Source organism: Ictalurus furcatus, chromosome 12 (assembly GCF_023375685.1).
Source record: "Ictalurus furcatus strain D&B chromosome 12, Billie_1.0, whole genome shotgun sequence".
NCBI lineage: Eukaryota > Metazoa > Chordata > Actinopteri > Siluriformes > Ictaluridae > Ictalurus > Ictalurus furcatus.
This window is the reverse complement of record NC_071266.1, coordinates 25,928,459-25,944,461: the sequence shown is the minus strand read 5'-3', so window position 1 is coordinate 25,944,461 and position 16,003 is coordinate 25,928,459. Positions and strand designations below refer to the sequence as shown.

The 16,003-nt window shown below is 40.2% G+C and overlaps 2 protein-coding genes across 2 annotated transcripts in view; both read left to right on the top strand.

Moving 5' to 3' along the window:
- The window catches only part of LOC128615528 (NACHT, LRR and PYD domains-containing protein 12-like), a 298,796-nt gene that overhangs the window by 208,950 nt on the left and 73,843 nt on the right, over positions 1–16,003 (top strand). The window contains exon 26 of the mRNA XM_053637702.1: positions 128–301. Within this exon, the coding sequence (XP_053493677.1) occupies positions 128–301 (174 nt within the window). The remainder of the gene's footprint in view (positions 1–127; positions 302–16,003) is intronic.
- Positions 1–16,003, top strand: part of LOC128615529 (NACHT, LRR and PYD domains-containing protein 12-like) — a 69,806-nt gene that overhangs the window by 23,964 nt on the left and 29,839 nt on the right. The gene's annotated exons all lie outside the window — the stretch shown is intronic.

Below are 16,003 nucleotides of genomic sequence, written 5' to 3'. Positions count from 1 at the left end.
ACACACTCACACACACACACACACACACACACACACACTCTCACTCACTCACTCATTTCAAGATGCACATAGTATGTCTTGATGTCCATAAACTGAGAGTGAAGAGTGTGTCATTGTGTCTCTGCAGGTTGTGTAATTGTGATATCTCAGATGAAGGCTGTGCTGCTCTGACTTCAGCTCTGAGATCAAACCCCTCACACCTGAGAGAACTGGATCTGACTGAGAATAATCTAGGAGACTCAGGAGTGAAGTGTCTCTCTGCTCTGAAGAATGATAAACAATCCAAACTACAGACACTGAGGTGAGTAATTATATATTTTTAGATAAACACTGAAACAAATTAAAAGACTGACAGCATTATTTTGTACATTAGTATTATTTTGTACATTTAGTTTTAGTTGCAGTAAATATCAGATTATCAGATACTGGGTTCAAATTGTACTATATTCTATTTAATCAGACTTTTTCTAACAATGAGCTTTAATGCTCTTTGGTATTGATTTAAAATTGATGTGAAAGCAGAAGACAGGGAGTCAGACAGAGTCTACAAAATGTCAGCACTGAGTGCATGAGAGTGATTGTAGATGAACACCTTGTCTCCTTGTGACACCCTGCTACCTCTGACTTCATACTGCTGCTTTTGTCTGAATAAGATGATCTCGGCTTTTCCCTGTTTCTGATCGACAGCAGATTTTCTTCTCCACTCTCATAAAAGCGAATTAAAATCATCATCTTTGATGCTACACTGCTACAAATATTTTATTTAAGGAGTCACTTTACTCTGACACTCCTTCCAGCACTCCACCTCCACACCGTGTCTTCGGTAATTCCTGTGAAGTTCCCCTCCCCTTGTTCTTAACGTCTGCACTTAAATACACGTGTAGAACAAGAGATAAAGCACACAGCAGTGATCACTGTTTTAAAAATAAAGCTCTACAGCCTGTGATTGTATAAGAGCAGTGATGTGATGGTAAATATCTGCTCATGTTCCTGTTAGATCTTGTGGAAGTTCTCATCTGTTCTAGCTGAATGTTCTAACAAATGTATTCTATAAGAATGAAGAAATGTTGAATGATTATGAACAGGAGATAATAATGTTTTCCTTGCAGCAGAGATGATTACATGCTGTTGATCATGAAGTACCACAGTCTAGTTTTTGGTTATTAATTCATATATCTGTCTTTTAGATTTTACTAGACTAGACATCATTTGACTGAGAAGAACGACATGTGGTCCCTGGACAAAATTATCCTCAATCCCAATGAAAACCTGAGGGATTATTTGGAACAGCAGGTGAAAAACCACACGAACTCCAGCTGATCCCAGTCAGTGGAAGACGGAGCTGAAATGGACAGGAACAGTTTCATGACATTGGTGGGATTCTCACCTGACAGGATCAGCATCTGAGGAGTTTATGTGAAGAAGCCCCTAGGAGACTCACTACAAGTCACATGTATCACTCTGTCCTTTAGTTGGTATTTAATATAGTGTAGATCTTAAATCCTCAGACATGGTGTTCCTGAGCTGTTAGGAATCATCATCATAATTAGAACTGCTCACGTTTGATTCCCGTCACACGCAGTCATGGATACATGACACACAATGTGCTTCTTCCCCAAACTGTTTCCACAAAGTCTGAAACACACAATTGTTAATCTTACAAAATCTTACACAATCTTACAAAAAAAGAAGGTGTTAATCCTACAAATCCGGCATCTAATCATCAGCAGTTTTTAATAAGCTTACTGGCTATTTTAAACATTTTCTGGCTATTTTAAACATTTTCTTTTTAAAAAATATAGATCAAACACATTGAGCATGTGTAAAAGTTTGAATAAGACTCTCATACACATAAAAAAAAAAAAAATCTGATCCAGCTATCTGTTCACACTTTAAACCCAGGATTGACTTTCCCAGTATTTTCCCAGCACACGTGCACAACCCCATCATCATCAACTGCAGAGAAAACAAGTGTATAAAGCTGAGTGTAGAGTGTGTGTGTGTGTGTGTGTGTGTACCTTTTTTTGCTCCAGTAAGGGCAGTCTATGAGCAGTCTATGAGCAGAGTCATCCAGAAGCCATCTTTGCTGTCATGAGGGAGAGCAGGAGCTTCACCGCCTCTGTGAACTTCTTCTCTTCATACACTCATGGTACTTTATTGTCAAATGACAAAGCGCGGTGATGCACAGTGGGAGCGTAAGATCTGTAATATCAGTGTACAGTGTGAATTTGTGCACAGTATATAACATAGAATGTCCCTCATAGCTATCCACCCGAGCGGGAATGGCACCAGCAGTTGGAAGAAAAATGGAAGAACACACTTTCTGACAAGTTCTTTGCTCTGTTGCGGAATGAAGCGTGGAGAAAACTGGAGAATGGCGGACGGCAGAGATAAAGGAGGCGGATAGCGCTTAGTACGCAAGGTAACCACGAAGGGAGTCAGAATGGTAGCTACTCACATAGAGCCTGATGAAACCAGATAACAAGTATGTGATATCAGTGTGGTTATGAATAGTTCATGATTAGGGTGATACAGGTGTGGCAGGTTAGTACTCAGGTGATTGTGAACGGGTAAGTGGAGCTGAAGGACCTGGTGTTGACGGTATGCTGGATGAATCTGTGACAGAACACCCCCCCCCCGCCTCAGGAAGTCTTTATCACTCCCAGAATCTGCCCCCTCATCTGTGTCTGACTCCTTTCTCATCTTCTGAACAGAAACATCAAACTGGGATCAGTACTTTTAACAAGTTACAGTTTCACCACTGACTGCTACAAAGCACTGACACTGAACACTCCTTCCATAAACGTCTCCTTCCAGTAAACTCTCACTATGTTAATCTTTAGCAATGTTGAATGTTCACAGTTCTGATTACATTTATGGATACATGTGGCAAAAATGCTGTTTTTCTTATGTGGCTTTGTTAATAATGCTGGTTAATGTAATACAAGGACAATATTTTAGGTAGTCCATCGTGAATGTAGCATAAATAATGATGTAAATCTTTTCTAGCATAAGGCGATATCATAAAGGCAGCTCTAAAAAAAAAAAAGAATGGATAAAGAATTTTGCCAGAGCCGTATCTCCCTGCAGTTCTCACCTGGTTTCCCATTGATGCTAAACAGGGTTGAGTGTGGCCAGCACCTGGATGGGAGACCTCCTGGGGAAGACTAAGGTTGCTGCTGAACTTGGTATTAGTGAGGCCAGCAGGGGGCACTCGCCTTGTGTACTGTGTGGGGCTCAATGTTCCAGTATAGTGAAGGGGACACTATACTATAAAAACAGCAATGTCTTTCAGATGAGACGTTAAACTGAGGTCCTCTGTGGCCATAAAAAATCCCAGGACACTTATGGTAAGATAGTGTCCAGATGAAATTCCCACATTGGCCCTTCTCCATCATGGCCACCTAATAATCCCTATCTCTGAATTAGCTACATCACTCTCTCCTCTCCACTAATAGCTGGACCATCCAGCTGGATGATACACACTAGTGGTGGTAAAAAAGACTCCCCCCCCCCCCCCCCCCCCATGCGCACGCACACACTATGCAATGCACTTTGGGTGTCTAGAAAAAGTCGATATTAATGTAATATAAAGTGTGTAGATCAAGATAGATCAAATATAAGCACAGGACAATCTGTTCAACTTAAATGAACTATTATTTCACCACAACCTTGCAGCGGTTGCTTAATTATGTAAATGATACATTACCCTTTAAAAAATCATCCCACAAATGCTCTGAACTGTGTCGAATAAATCTATTAAGTCTGTACCGGTACGTCTCGGATATTGTCATGACGAGACGTTAAGACCAGGAAGGAAACACTTTCAAGTTGAGTGAGTGACTGTTAGCATCATCTTTTCTTTCTTTTCTTTTTTTTATAATTTTTATTTATTTTTTGCATCTTTCAAACGCCCAGCTGCAATAACATCACTGTGCAGATAAACCACATTTTAGACTCATTGGCTGGCATCATTTCCCGATTTTAAAAAACAACAACCCATAATTTATTTCATGTACAGAGTCTATTCTGAAGACAAGAAGTCTGTTTGTTGAACTAGTCCACTGTTCACTAAAGGAGACCTGAGTGTAAAACTGCATGTGGTAATTGCAGTCCCAAGGCCATCGCAGCAACCGTAGTCCCAGCAACCACAGCAAGAATCCATCCGTCTTCTACCGCTTACTCCTTTTCAGGGTCACGAGGAACCTGGAGCCTATCCCCGGGAGCATCGGGCACAAGGCAGGGTACACCCTGGACAGGGTGCTAGCCACAGCGAGAATGTCCATGTGGAATTGGAGTTATACACTTATATTATATATATTGATATCATGCACATCTGCTAGAAATAGTCCTGTTTAAAATGCTAGCAAATACTTAGTTTTATTTTTTGAAGAACTTCCACTCCTGATTCTCATTTGGATAAAAACATAAGCTACACCCCCGGCTCTTAATGTATTGTGTTGCCTTCTCGAGCATCAGTGATACGAGTCCCTCAGTGTGAAAAGATGGATCTCAACATCATATAGTCACTACTGGAAAGGGGTCAAATATGTAGAAGATACTGGAAAAGCAGAGAATTTGCAGGATTTTTCTGAATAACAGTGGGCAGTTTTACTGCTCAGGACAAACAAGGGACTCATGGTCAACTCTCACAAAACATAAAAACAGTCATGGATCAACCAATTAAGGACACACGGTATTAATAATCAAGCATGTGTAAACTTTTGAGCAGGGTAATTTTTGTGAATTCAGTTATCTTCTTGTCTTGAGGACGATATGTAAACATCTGTTATGTGAAATAGATTATTAGTTAATTAGATTACTATATAAACAACAACATGGGAGTTTTATGATGGCTTTTATTTTGTTAACAGTATTAAGATTTATAAGGAGTATGCAAACATTTGGGCACAAATATAAATAAAAATATATCAAATAAAAAAATATATATATATATCACATACACAGTATGTGTGTGTAATATATAAAATATACTGCCAGACTCCAGTACGATAAATAATGTCCAAAGAATCCAGCTGAAACATTCACAGACAGATATCGGTGGCTAGAAATGTTTATCAGCGCAGATACTCTGCAAGCTCTGAGCACTGCGAGTCAGAAATGAAAATGAAACTCCCTAACAGTCTGTGTTGACATTTGAATATTTGGCGTTTTTGCGAGGCATGGGGTGAAATAAAGATTAGATGAATATGTTGGGGAAAAAATGAGAGTAAATTCTGATAGTAAGAAAAAAAACATGTAGGAACATGGATAAGTGTGGATCTGATAGATATGAAAAAAACAAAACTGTTTAAACACAAAGTCCCTCCCTATTTCTCTCCCTCTCTATCTCTCTCTCTCTCTACCATGGACCCTTTCTGTCCTCTTCTGTTCTTTTTGTCTTTTCCATTGTTGTCCTTTTCTATCTTTCACACAATCTTAAAGCAACGACTTCAGGCTTAACACAAGCACCGTGCTTCACTATTTGGGAACGATTTGATTTAATTTTATTCAGCTGATCCAAGACCATGCATAACAGTAAAATCAACACATTTAATTAACATTCTATTTACAATGAACATCCACTGGTACAGTTAATACAACACTTATTGTATACATTTTTATAAAGATTAATATGAAATGAATTTTTTTTTTTTTTTAAAGAAACGCTTCAAGGACCATGTTTTGCTAACCTCATAACATGATTAATAAGATGACAGACTAAGAAGAAAACACAGAAAAAAGCAGGGCGGGGAGGCTTCGCATGGGGTTGCAGTCAAACATGAGACGCACTGGTAAACCAAATGACTCATCCTGAACTGCATCAACATGCTGCAGCAACACTAGCCGAAGGCACTGAGATGGACGAGAACATCTGTGTCCCAGTGATTCCTAACACTGAGGTATGTTATTCAGTATCTACCATGAGTCATACAGTAATGACTGTGAAACTAATAAAAAAATCAAAGTAGCTGAATGTAGAGTGAAGAAAGTTTAGTCTGGACACACAGACAGGTAAAATATGAAGATATATCCAAAGTTCTGTCACACCGCTGTGTGTTTTCAACTCTTATTGACCTCTCATGCAGTAGACATGATTTCCTCTCTCTGAAAAATGTCCTAACCTGCACAATGCTCCTTAAAATGACTCCAAAATCCTCAAATACTCCAGGAGACAGGTATTCTACCCAAAGGTGTGTGTTTAACACACACACACACACACACAGTTCAAAATATTATATAAGCATTAAATTACGTTGATTTATGCAGTAACTGTGCTATAATGCTATATCTCATACTGAATATATTAATAAATGAAAAGAAAAAAAAAAATCATTTTTCTTGTAACACTGATCAAGTACTCATTGTGCACGAAAATCCAGGCACTGTAAATCTACAAATTTGAAATGTCCCCCTACAATAAATGCCCGCCCCTTCCCATATCGTGGGCCTTCACCACGGCCCCCATCCTTAGATGACCATAAAAACCTGGAGTACCTGAGGACAGCAAAACGTCTCATGCCCCGGCAGGTTCGTTGGTCCCTGTTCTTCTCCAGGTTCCAGTTTACCTTATAATATAGGCCAGGAGCAAAGAACACTAAGGCCGATGCTCTGTCATGAATCCACTGCGCTGAGAGTCGAGCGGACCACGGATATTATATCCTTCCCCCCTAATGTATTGTTAACGACATAGAGTGGACTCTGGACCAGGCTGTATCACGCTTCCCCAGGTCACGAATTCCGGCAGCATGTCCTCCTTGGAAGCAATTTGTCCCGAAGCAATACCGACTGGAGCTCATCACCTGGGCCCACACGGCACTAGTGACGGGCCACTCGGGAATACATCGCACCCACCGACTACTGGCCGAGAAATCATCCCAACTACCAACCTGGGGACATGGTGTGGCTTTCCACGAGAGACCTAAAACAGCCACTCCCGGGCAGGAAACTTACCCCAGGTATATCGGCCTCTTTTGAATCCAGAAACAAATTAACGAGGTCACTTGCCCAAGCACAGCCCCATTGCCCCGTCATTCCATGTCTCTCTCCTTAAGCCAGTGATACCCAAGTCAGTGGACCCAAACCTGCGCAAGGACTTCCATGCCGCTCACCCAGCTAAACCGAGACCACAGAGGAGAGGAGGGAAGGATTCGGCTCCAGGGGTGAGCCCTTTGGGGGGGGGGGGTGCTCTGTCATGTTGTGGCGAACTCACAACTAAAGTTCCCAGAATGCAGTGCCAACTACAAACATGGCCGACGAGAACTACACTTCCCGGCCATGCACGCGCTCAAGTTCGCCAGAGTACAGAGTGTTAACGCCTGTGCTTCATCATAGGTTATAAAGGGCCTCGTTAACTTCAGCGCCTCACGAAGTAAACGCTCAGCAGCCTTACCTCTGATGTTCACCAAGCCTTTGTCTGCGTTTCGGAATTCTAAGTTTTTTTGAATTTATCGCCTGTATTTGGATTACATTTCCCTGCCTAGTCCAGTCTGGATTGTTCGCCCGATCGCCTGACCTACTGCTGTCTTCCGCCTTCCACCTGATCCTCGCATTCTAGTCCTGTTTGTCCGCGCTTGTCTCCAACAAGGTATCGTAACAGTATATATATACAGTATCTCACAGAAGTGAGTACACCCCTCACATTTTTGTAAATATTGATTATATCTTTTCATGTGACAACACTGAAGAAATGACACTTTTCTACAATGTAAAGTAGTGAGTGTACAGCTTGTGTAACAGTGTAAATTTGCTGTCCCCTCACAGCATTTAATATTCTATAATATTCCCGCGTTAATCACAGTGTAGATGAACACATGACTGACTTGTCTCTCTTGTTCACAGACTAAACGTATAATGTTGACCAGACTATAGTTTGTCTCTCACATTACCTCCACCAGGTCATTAAGGGTTTGGCCATGACACAGTATATCTCTCTTCCAGTGTCCGTCTGTTACACCTCTACTCTGTGCACTTTCACTACAACTCAATTAGAAATCTTGTACAGTAGCACTACTTGTATCGTTCGCTTGATATATTGCTTTGCTTGTATTTCCTCATTTGTAAGTCATCTGCTAAAATGAATGAATGTAAATGTACATCACATTATTTTAATAATTGTTATTTCTTATTAGAACACCTCAGTGTTTAATTATTATATCTATTATTATTGAGTAGTAGTTTTAATGTCATTACATATTATTTCCTACAGTTTGTTTAACTTACATTAGCTTTTCTTGCTTTAGCATTTAAGACATTACCTGAAAGATATTATAACCTTCATAAATGTTTACAATATTTCATCTAAAACACTCAGTGAAAGTTCTGTAGTATCACTAAAGATCAAGAAACTAAAATATAAATCAAAATAGCTGCTAATGATTGTGTAGCACAGATATTAACTGTGACTTTAACTATGAGAACTATGGGATGTTACCTGTGTACAGGTGAGGAGGATCCATAGACTCATCACTCTTCATGGAGACACAGCTGGGATCTGGGGAGTCTGATCTCTTTCTCTTAGGGATGTCACAATACCAAAAATCTAGTAGTCAGTACCGATACCACCAAAAGTACACGATAGTCAATACCAAAGTGTGGTATAAAAATAAAATATAAAAAATTAAATTAAAAACTCTCCTAGAGGACATCCTCCTCTGACTGATACTGGCAAAAAGAGAGAGAGGGAGGGGGGGAGAGAGAGAGAGGGAGGGGGGGAGAGAGAGAGAGGGAGAGGGAGAGAGAGCGAGAGGGAGAGAGAGGGAGAGAGGGGGATATTTTAGTTATCAAATGCTGTCTGACAATGAGTGGAGGTGCACTCCTAAACACGTGAGCGCACACACACACACGCACACACACACACACCTTATACTCTGAATGCAAGCATTAGTTTAAATTCACTGATATGGTGGCAGGCCAAAAAGATTTATTACAAGCATGAACATGTGAATAATTATTAGTGACATTAGGCTACATTTATCTGACATGGCGATGCATGGTGGCCCATTCAGAGCTAGTTTATAACACTGCAATGCGTTAGCATCGTTAACAATTAAATGGCTATCGCTAACATTACATGGAGCATAACGTTAGCTGGTTTCACGGCTACAACGCCAGCTGCCTCATACAAACATGATATAGGACCGTCTTTCAGGAGCGTCGCCAAATTCCAGGTGTTTCCTCACTTTGTTTGAAATGAATGATAGCATCGGTGACACACCGGCTTCAGAGCATCAATTATATGTTCGTCGTCATCCGCCTCGAATGCGAAGTATTTCCAAATTCCATACCACCTTTCCTCTCAACGAGTCGCGGCAGACCTAAACTTCTGTAGTGTTTCCCGTGTGCTTGTAGGCGTTCTTCTTCTTCTTCACCACTTGTGGACCGACTAAAACACTTGCGCATATTTGCTGCCCCCATCAGGTCTGGAAGAATTGCAACCACGTTACCTACAGTACCATCGGTACTTAGACTACTGCAGAAAAACACGTACCGGCACCTTTTAAGAATGTTGGTACTGACTTGGTACCGAAGTATCAGTTCTCGTGACATCCCTTGTTTCTCTGTAATTTACTGTACAACATTATAGAGAGGCCATGAGACAAAGTGTCACTAAACCTTAAACCTTTATATGAGTGCACTATATTAAATGTATGGAATACTTTCCATACCTGTTACATTTACATTTATGAATTTGGATGTAAAATCAGTGTAGTTTAACAGAAATAGTATTTTATAGTAAAAATTAGTCTTTACCAATACAATAACAAGATGACCAAGAGCTTTCAAGTGTCCTCTTATCATTCTGTAACCTGAGTGTGGTGATGTTTTGATTGTAGCCACAAGATTGTCTAACTCTTCATCTGTCAGGTGACTGTATATTTCGTGTTGATACCAAACAGTTTTTAAATGCAAGGTACAGCCAGACCGACTTCAGTCAATCACCTAAGGTGCTGCTCAGACACGAGGAGTGTGGGACGTCCCGTTGGTCCAGACATTTCATTCACAACTGATGAGGGAAATCTTGTGTCCAGTCGATTAGAAAGAACAGAAGACAGGTTTGAAAGACATTGCACTGCCTCTTGAGGCATATGTTCACGATGTGTGTGTGAACTAATCAATATCATGCTATTTGTGCAGATCAAATATAAATAATCCAGGTCCAGAGGCACGCGCTGCATGTCTTCCTGGAGTCGTGATAAAAGTCTCTCTAAAAGCAGCCTTAGCACTGTCTGTGAATATACACAAAATGTTCTGAAACTATCGAAACAATTTAAAGCCATCATTTAATTCCTCGCACCCAAGCCAAAATCCACAGAACAGACATGTCTTCTGTCATCCACTAACTATATATTCACGTTAAATCACCTGTAACTGTCCGGGATTTACTGCCTGACGGTTATCCATCTTTCTTCACCCGTCAACACAACAGCCATGAGTCGCAGGGGAGTGACGTCACCTCCCCGCTTCGACTGATTGGCTAGAGGAGGAGCTGTAGTGGACCAATGGTGACGCTAAAGCCCGCCCTCGTTTACATGAAACTGCAGCTTTTGGAAAAACAAGCGGAGAATGCGGAAGTGATTATATAATAATAATAATAATAATAATAATAATAATAATAATAATAATAATAAGCGCGAAGGGAAAAACAGCGCAAGCGTTCAAAAAAAGAAAACATGATCAGAAATTGTCAGAGATCACAAAAACACCGTAATATAACCAAGGAAAACGATTTCGTGTGCGGTTCAGAAAACTTTAAATTCATGTTTCAGTTTTGTGCAATATAATTTTTCGTGTGTTTTTAAATGTTTGATTCACGCTTAATACAATACTTTTAAGGGTAAATGAATCTCATACCGCCCCGTTCTGCAGGCTTCAGCCGGTAGGGGGCGGAGCGACACGTCACGGGTAGAGAATCAGTTTATCGGAAAGTGAAAGAGTTTCTCTCTCAGACTCAACACCAGGCAGAAACGGTGATATTAATGTCACACAACATCGACTGCTGAATAAAAGTAAGTTATTTCTTTAACAGAAACGACTTTATATTTTATTTTACTGGTGTAAAAAGAGCAGTAAGAAAACTGCGTCACTTCCCCGGAACTGAACCCATCTTCCCTGCAGCAGGGCGGTGGTTCAGACAGAACATCTTCACAGTGGAGCGGTTCAGAGAGGTTTATTTTCAGCTTGGACTCGAGTATAAAGAAATAAACAGTGCGTTTACATGGACAACAATAATCCAACATTAACCCGATAAAGACAATTGCTTAAGAAACTATCATGTAAACCGCAATTTTAATTATCTTAATCTGATTAAAAGTCGTACTCGAAGTACTGTTTTAAAACCTGTTTTAGTCGCGTTATCGACATGTATTACAGACATGTAAACACCTTAATCACATTATTAACGTCGTGTGAGAGTTTTTACCGCATTTTGCGACAGGACACGATCACACGGCAGTGATCAACCGTTTTACGGCAAACAAGAGAGCACGGCTGCGTCCCAAACCGCTTACATGACTACTATAGTCCTGTAGTGGGAGAAATACATGTATTTCAGCTGCTATACAGTAGGTAAGTACGCGGTTTGGGACGCAGCCCATGGCTTCAAGCAGTTGTCTATTTGCACGTACAGCATGACCGATAATTAACTGCATTTAATGCTTTTGTAAAATTAAAAATAAAAACACCCAAAACTATACGGTCCCAAAACGAAGACGTACTGTATGTCGATACGTGAAATTCTGGAGGGGACGGCGTGGCGCGGAGACGTAATGACGTGTGCTGTTAATCAATCTATGTTCTATAAAACATGAAAGGAATATTCTAAAAGTAACCCATGTAAACACCTTAAACACAATATTGTCTTACTCAGAGTAGTTTCAGTAATTAGATTACTGCTGTCCATGTAAACGTAGTCCAAGTCAGTGGTTAGTTGAAGGTTTTCACACTGCGGTTAAGCAGCAGCTCTTCCTGAAATCTCACTTCATCTAGATGCACATAAACAGCAGCAGAAAAAGCTCCTTCACTTTTATACAAAACCATCATTTTAAATAAATAAGGAACACAACAAACACAACAATTGACAGTATTTATGAGTGTACAGGAAAACGTTTTTATAACCCTTTTCATTTAAATAATGGCAAAATCAATCAAGTTTAAAGAGACACTATAAAGTAGTAAACCAAATAATCACATTTACTAAAACATCTTTTAAGAAACTATAATATTATTATTATTATTATTATTGTTATAAATCTAACCATATATATATTTTTAAACGTGTAGATTCATAACGGTTCATTCCACAGAGGAAGTCCGACACCAAAATGTTAATATTTTATTTCGTCTTAAGACTGAAGTAAAAGGGACGTTTCAGATTGGTAGGTGATCAAACCCTCTCAGATCAGTTCATAGAGACCTACTATAAGCTCACAATACAGATCAGTTCATTTTACTGTAGAATTTTGAAGTAATATGTTTTTAAAAAGAGTAGATGGTTTATTTCACAGAGGAAATCTCTGACAACAAAATATTAATATTTTACTTCATCTAACTGCTGTAAGAGTAAAAGGGACGTTTCAAATATTAAACCCACTCAGATCAGTTCACAGTGACCTACTCTATGCTCACAATAAAGATCAATTCATTTTACTCAAAAGTTTCTCAGGGGAACGGAAAAGCATCAAAATATAAATTTTCCTCCAATCTCATATTATTTTTCAGCACCATGTGCCCTTAGGGGCTCCGCAGGATAGTGTTCCTGTAGCTCAGTACTATCCTGTACACGTAACTGTAATAAAATTATTAATTAGTTAGTTAATATAATTTTTTGGCCATATAGTTTTAATGATAATTAAACGTGACACGGTAATACTAACCAGGAATTTTATCATGAAACCGGTAACCGTTTCATCCCTAATAGCGATCCATCCAGCTATCATCATATTGATAATCATTCATGTAGTAAGACTCTTCAGAATGAATTGTGATGATAACTGATAATAAATCACTGGTTTAGTAACAGAGGGTTGTGACGTTACTGTTGTGACTTGAAGCCACTGATTCCAACATTACTTCAAGAGGATGAAATACTCATTTTAGTGAAAGATTTAGATAGGAGTCATATTGCTATCTTGTAAATAAGATTTGTCTATGAACTATGAATGACTGACGTGGTGTGAGAGATGCGTTCCCAAAGCAACGGCACAAACGGAGATCTTTATTGTTATTATGGGATGTGTAAAAATATTAGACACTCTAGGTGATTCATGTGAAACACTGGTTATTATTGGTTTGTCCGTGTGTGTGTCAGTGAGAACATGAGAACTAGTGAATAAAGTCTGTTTCATAAAACAAGATGACGCATTTTCAGCACAACAGACAAAATGTATGATGGTACGTGTGATCCCTCTGTAAATACAGATCATGGATCGTTCACGGTCTAAAACAGTCATATGGAACACCCTTACTTTAGGCTCACAGAAATCATCTCTGTTTAGTACAACTGATTTCAGACTTACTGACTTCTGGCTCAGAATTTACAGTACATTTATTTAAGCTAAAACCCATGTAATGCTGTTAAAGAGAAAGTGATATTAGACTTAAAGTAGCACTTCTATTAACTACAAATCATTTTAGCTGCCTTCTGGTTCTGACTTTTTATCTAAAGCATCACACTTACACTTCAAACTGTGTCTCCTCCCTTCCAGCAGAGGTCTCCCTCCCCTGATTATTGAACTGTTCACCTCACCTCCACACACGCACACAATTTTATAAACAAAAGATTTTGTTTTATCAAAGGAGAAACGGTTTTTCTTTAGTTGAGAGATGTGAAAGATTTTTCCCCCAATTGTAACTGTGTGTTTGTTTTGTGTTTTCTAGGAGTGTCAGTAATTCCAGCAGAAGAGATCAGCATCTTCAGGACTCAGCTGTGTGTCCATGAGCGGTCTGTGTTTACACTAATATTCAAACATGGAGACCCCTGACCTGGACACAGATAATGTGACCCCGCCCATAAAAAAACGGTAAGCTTCCATGTCCTAGTATTTTAGTCATTAAATATTCATATCTGAAATATATAATGAGTTTATGTGAAAATAATAACAAATATTTATACTAAGCATGAGAAGTTATCAGTCATCACTTGAAAAAACTGCTAGATTCTGTTGATTGTAAGTAAAATGATGTCCTTATGAATATGAACCATACAGTGGAACAGTAAAGGGACATGAGACAATACACTAAACACAGACAGGGCATTATTTGGGTACTCGGTGTATATTATTTTGTATATTTCCTCATCACAAACTATTAATTTGTGGTTACGCCATTGCCAGAACAAACACCACGTGCTTCTGATTCGTTTTAGACGTGGGTGAGACTTACAGGATCTCACAAAAGTGAGTACACCCCTCACATTTTTGTAAATATTTGATAATATCTTTTCATGTGACAACACTGAAGAAGTGACACTTTGCTACAATGTAAAGTAGTGAGTGTACAGCTTGTGTAACAGTGTAAATTTGCTGTCCCCTCAAAATAACTCAACACACAGCCATTAATGTCTAAACCGCTGGCAACAAAAGTGAGTACACCCCTAAGTGAAAATGTCCAAATTGGGCCCAAAGTGTCAATATTTTGTGTGAACACCATTATTTTCCAGCACTGCCTTAACCCTCTTGGGCATGGAGTTCACCAGAGCTTCACAGGTTGCCACTGGAGTCCTCTTCCACTCCTCCATGATGACATCACGGAGCTGGTGGATGTTAGAGACCTTGTGCTCCTCCACCTTCCGTTTGAGGATTCCACACAGATGCTCAATAGGGTTTAGGTCTGGAGACATGCTTGGCCAGTCCATCACCTTCACCCTCCGCTTCTTTAGTGTGTTTGGGGTCATTATCATGCTGGAATACCGCCCTGCGGCCCAGTCTCCGAAGCGAGGGGATCATGCTCTGCTTCAGTATGTCACAGTACATGTTGGCATTCATGGTTCCCTCAATGAACTGTAGCTCCCCAGTGTCGGCAGCACTCATGCAGCCCCAGACCATGACACTCCCACCACCATGCTTGACTGTAGGTAAGACACACTTGTCTTTGTACTCCTCACTTGGTTGCCGCCGCACACGCTTGACACCATCTGAACCAAATAAGTTTATCTTGGTCTCATCAGACCACAGGACATGGTTCCAGTAATCCATGTCCTTAGTCTGCTTGTCTTCAGCAAACTGTTTGCGGGCTTTCTTGTGCATCATCTTTAGAAGAGGCTTCCTCCTGGGACGACAGCCATGCAGACCAATTTGATGCAGCGTGTGGCGTATGGTCTGAGCACTGACAGGCTGACCCCCCACCCCTTCAACCTCTGCAGCAATGCTGGCAGCACTCATACGTCTATTTCCCAAAGACAACCTCTGGATATGACGCTGAGCACGTGCACTCAACTTCTTTGGTCGACCATGGCGAGGCCTGTTCTGAGTGGAACCTGTCCTGTTAAACCGCTGTATGGTCTTGGCCACCATGCTGCAGCTCAGTGTCAGGGTCTTGGCAATCTTCTTATAGCCTAGGCCATCTTTATGTAGAGCAACAGTTCTTTTTTTTCAGATCCTCAGAGAGTCCTTTGCCATGAGGTGCCATGTTGAACTTCCAGTGACCAGTATGAGGGAGTGTGAGAGCGATGACACCAAATTTAACACACCTGATCCCCATTCACACCTGAGACCTTGTAACACTAACAAGTCACATGACACCAGGGATGGAAAATGGCTAACTGGGCCCAATTTGGACATTTTCACTTAGGGGTGTACTCACTTTTGTTGCCAGCGGTTTAGACATTAATGGCTGTGTGTTGAGTTATTTTGAGGGGACAGCAAATTTACACTGTTACACAAGCTGTACACTCACTACTTTACATTGTAGCAAAGTGTCAATTCTTCAGTGTTGTCACATGAAAAGATATAATCAAATATTTACAAAAATGTGTGGGGTGTACTCACTTTTGTGAGATACTGTA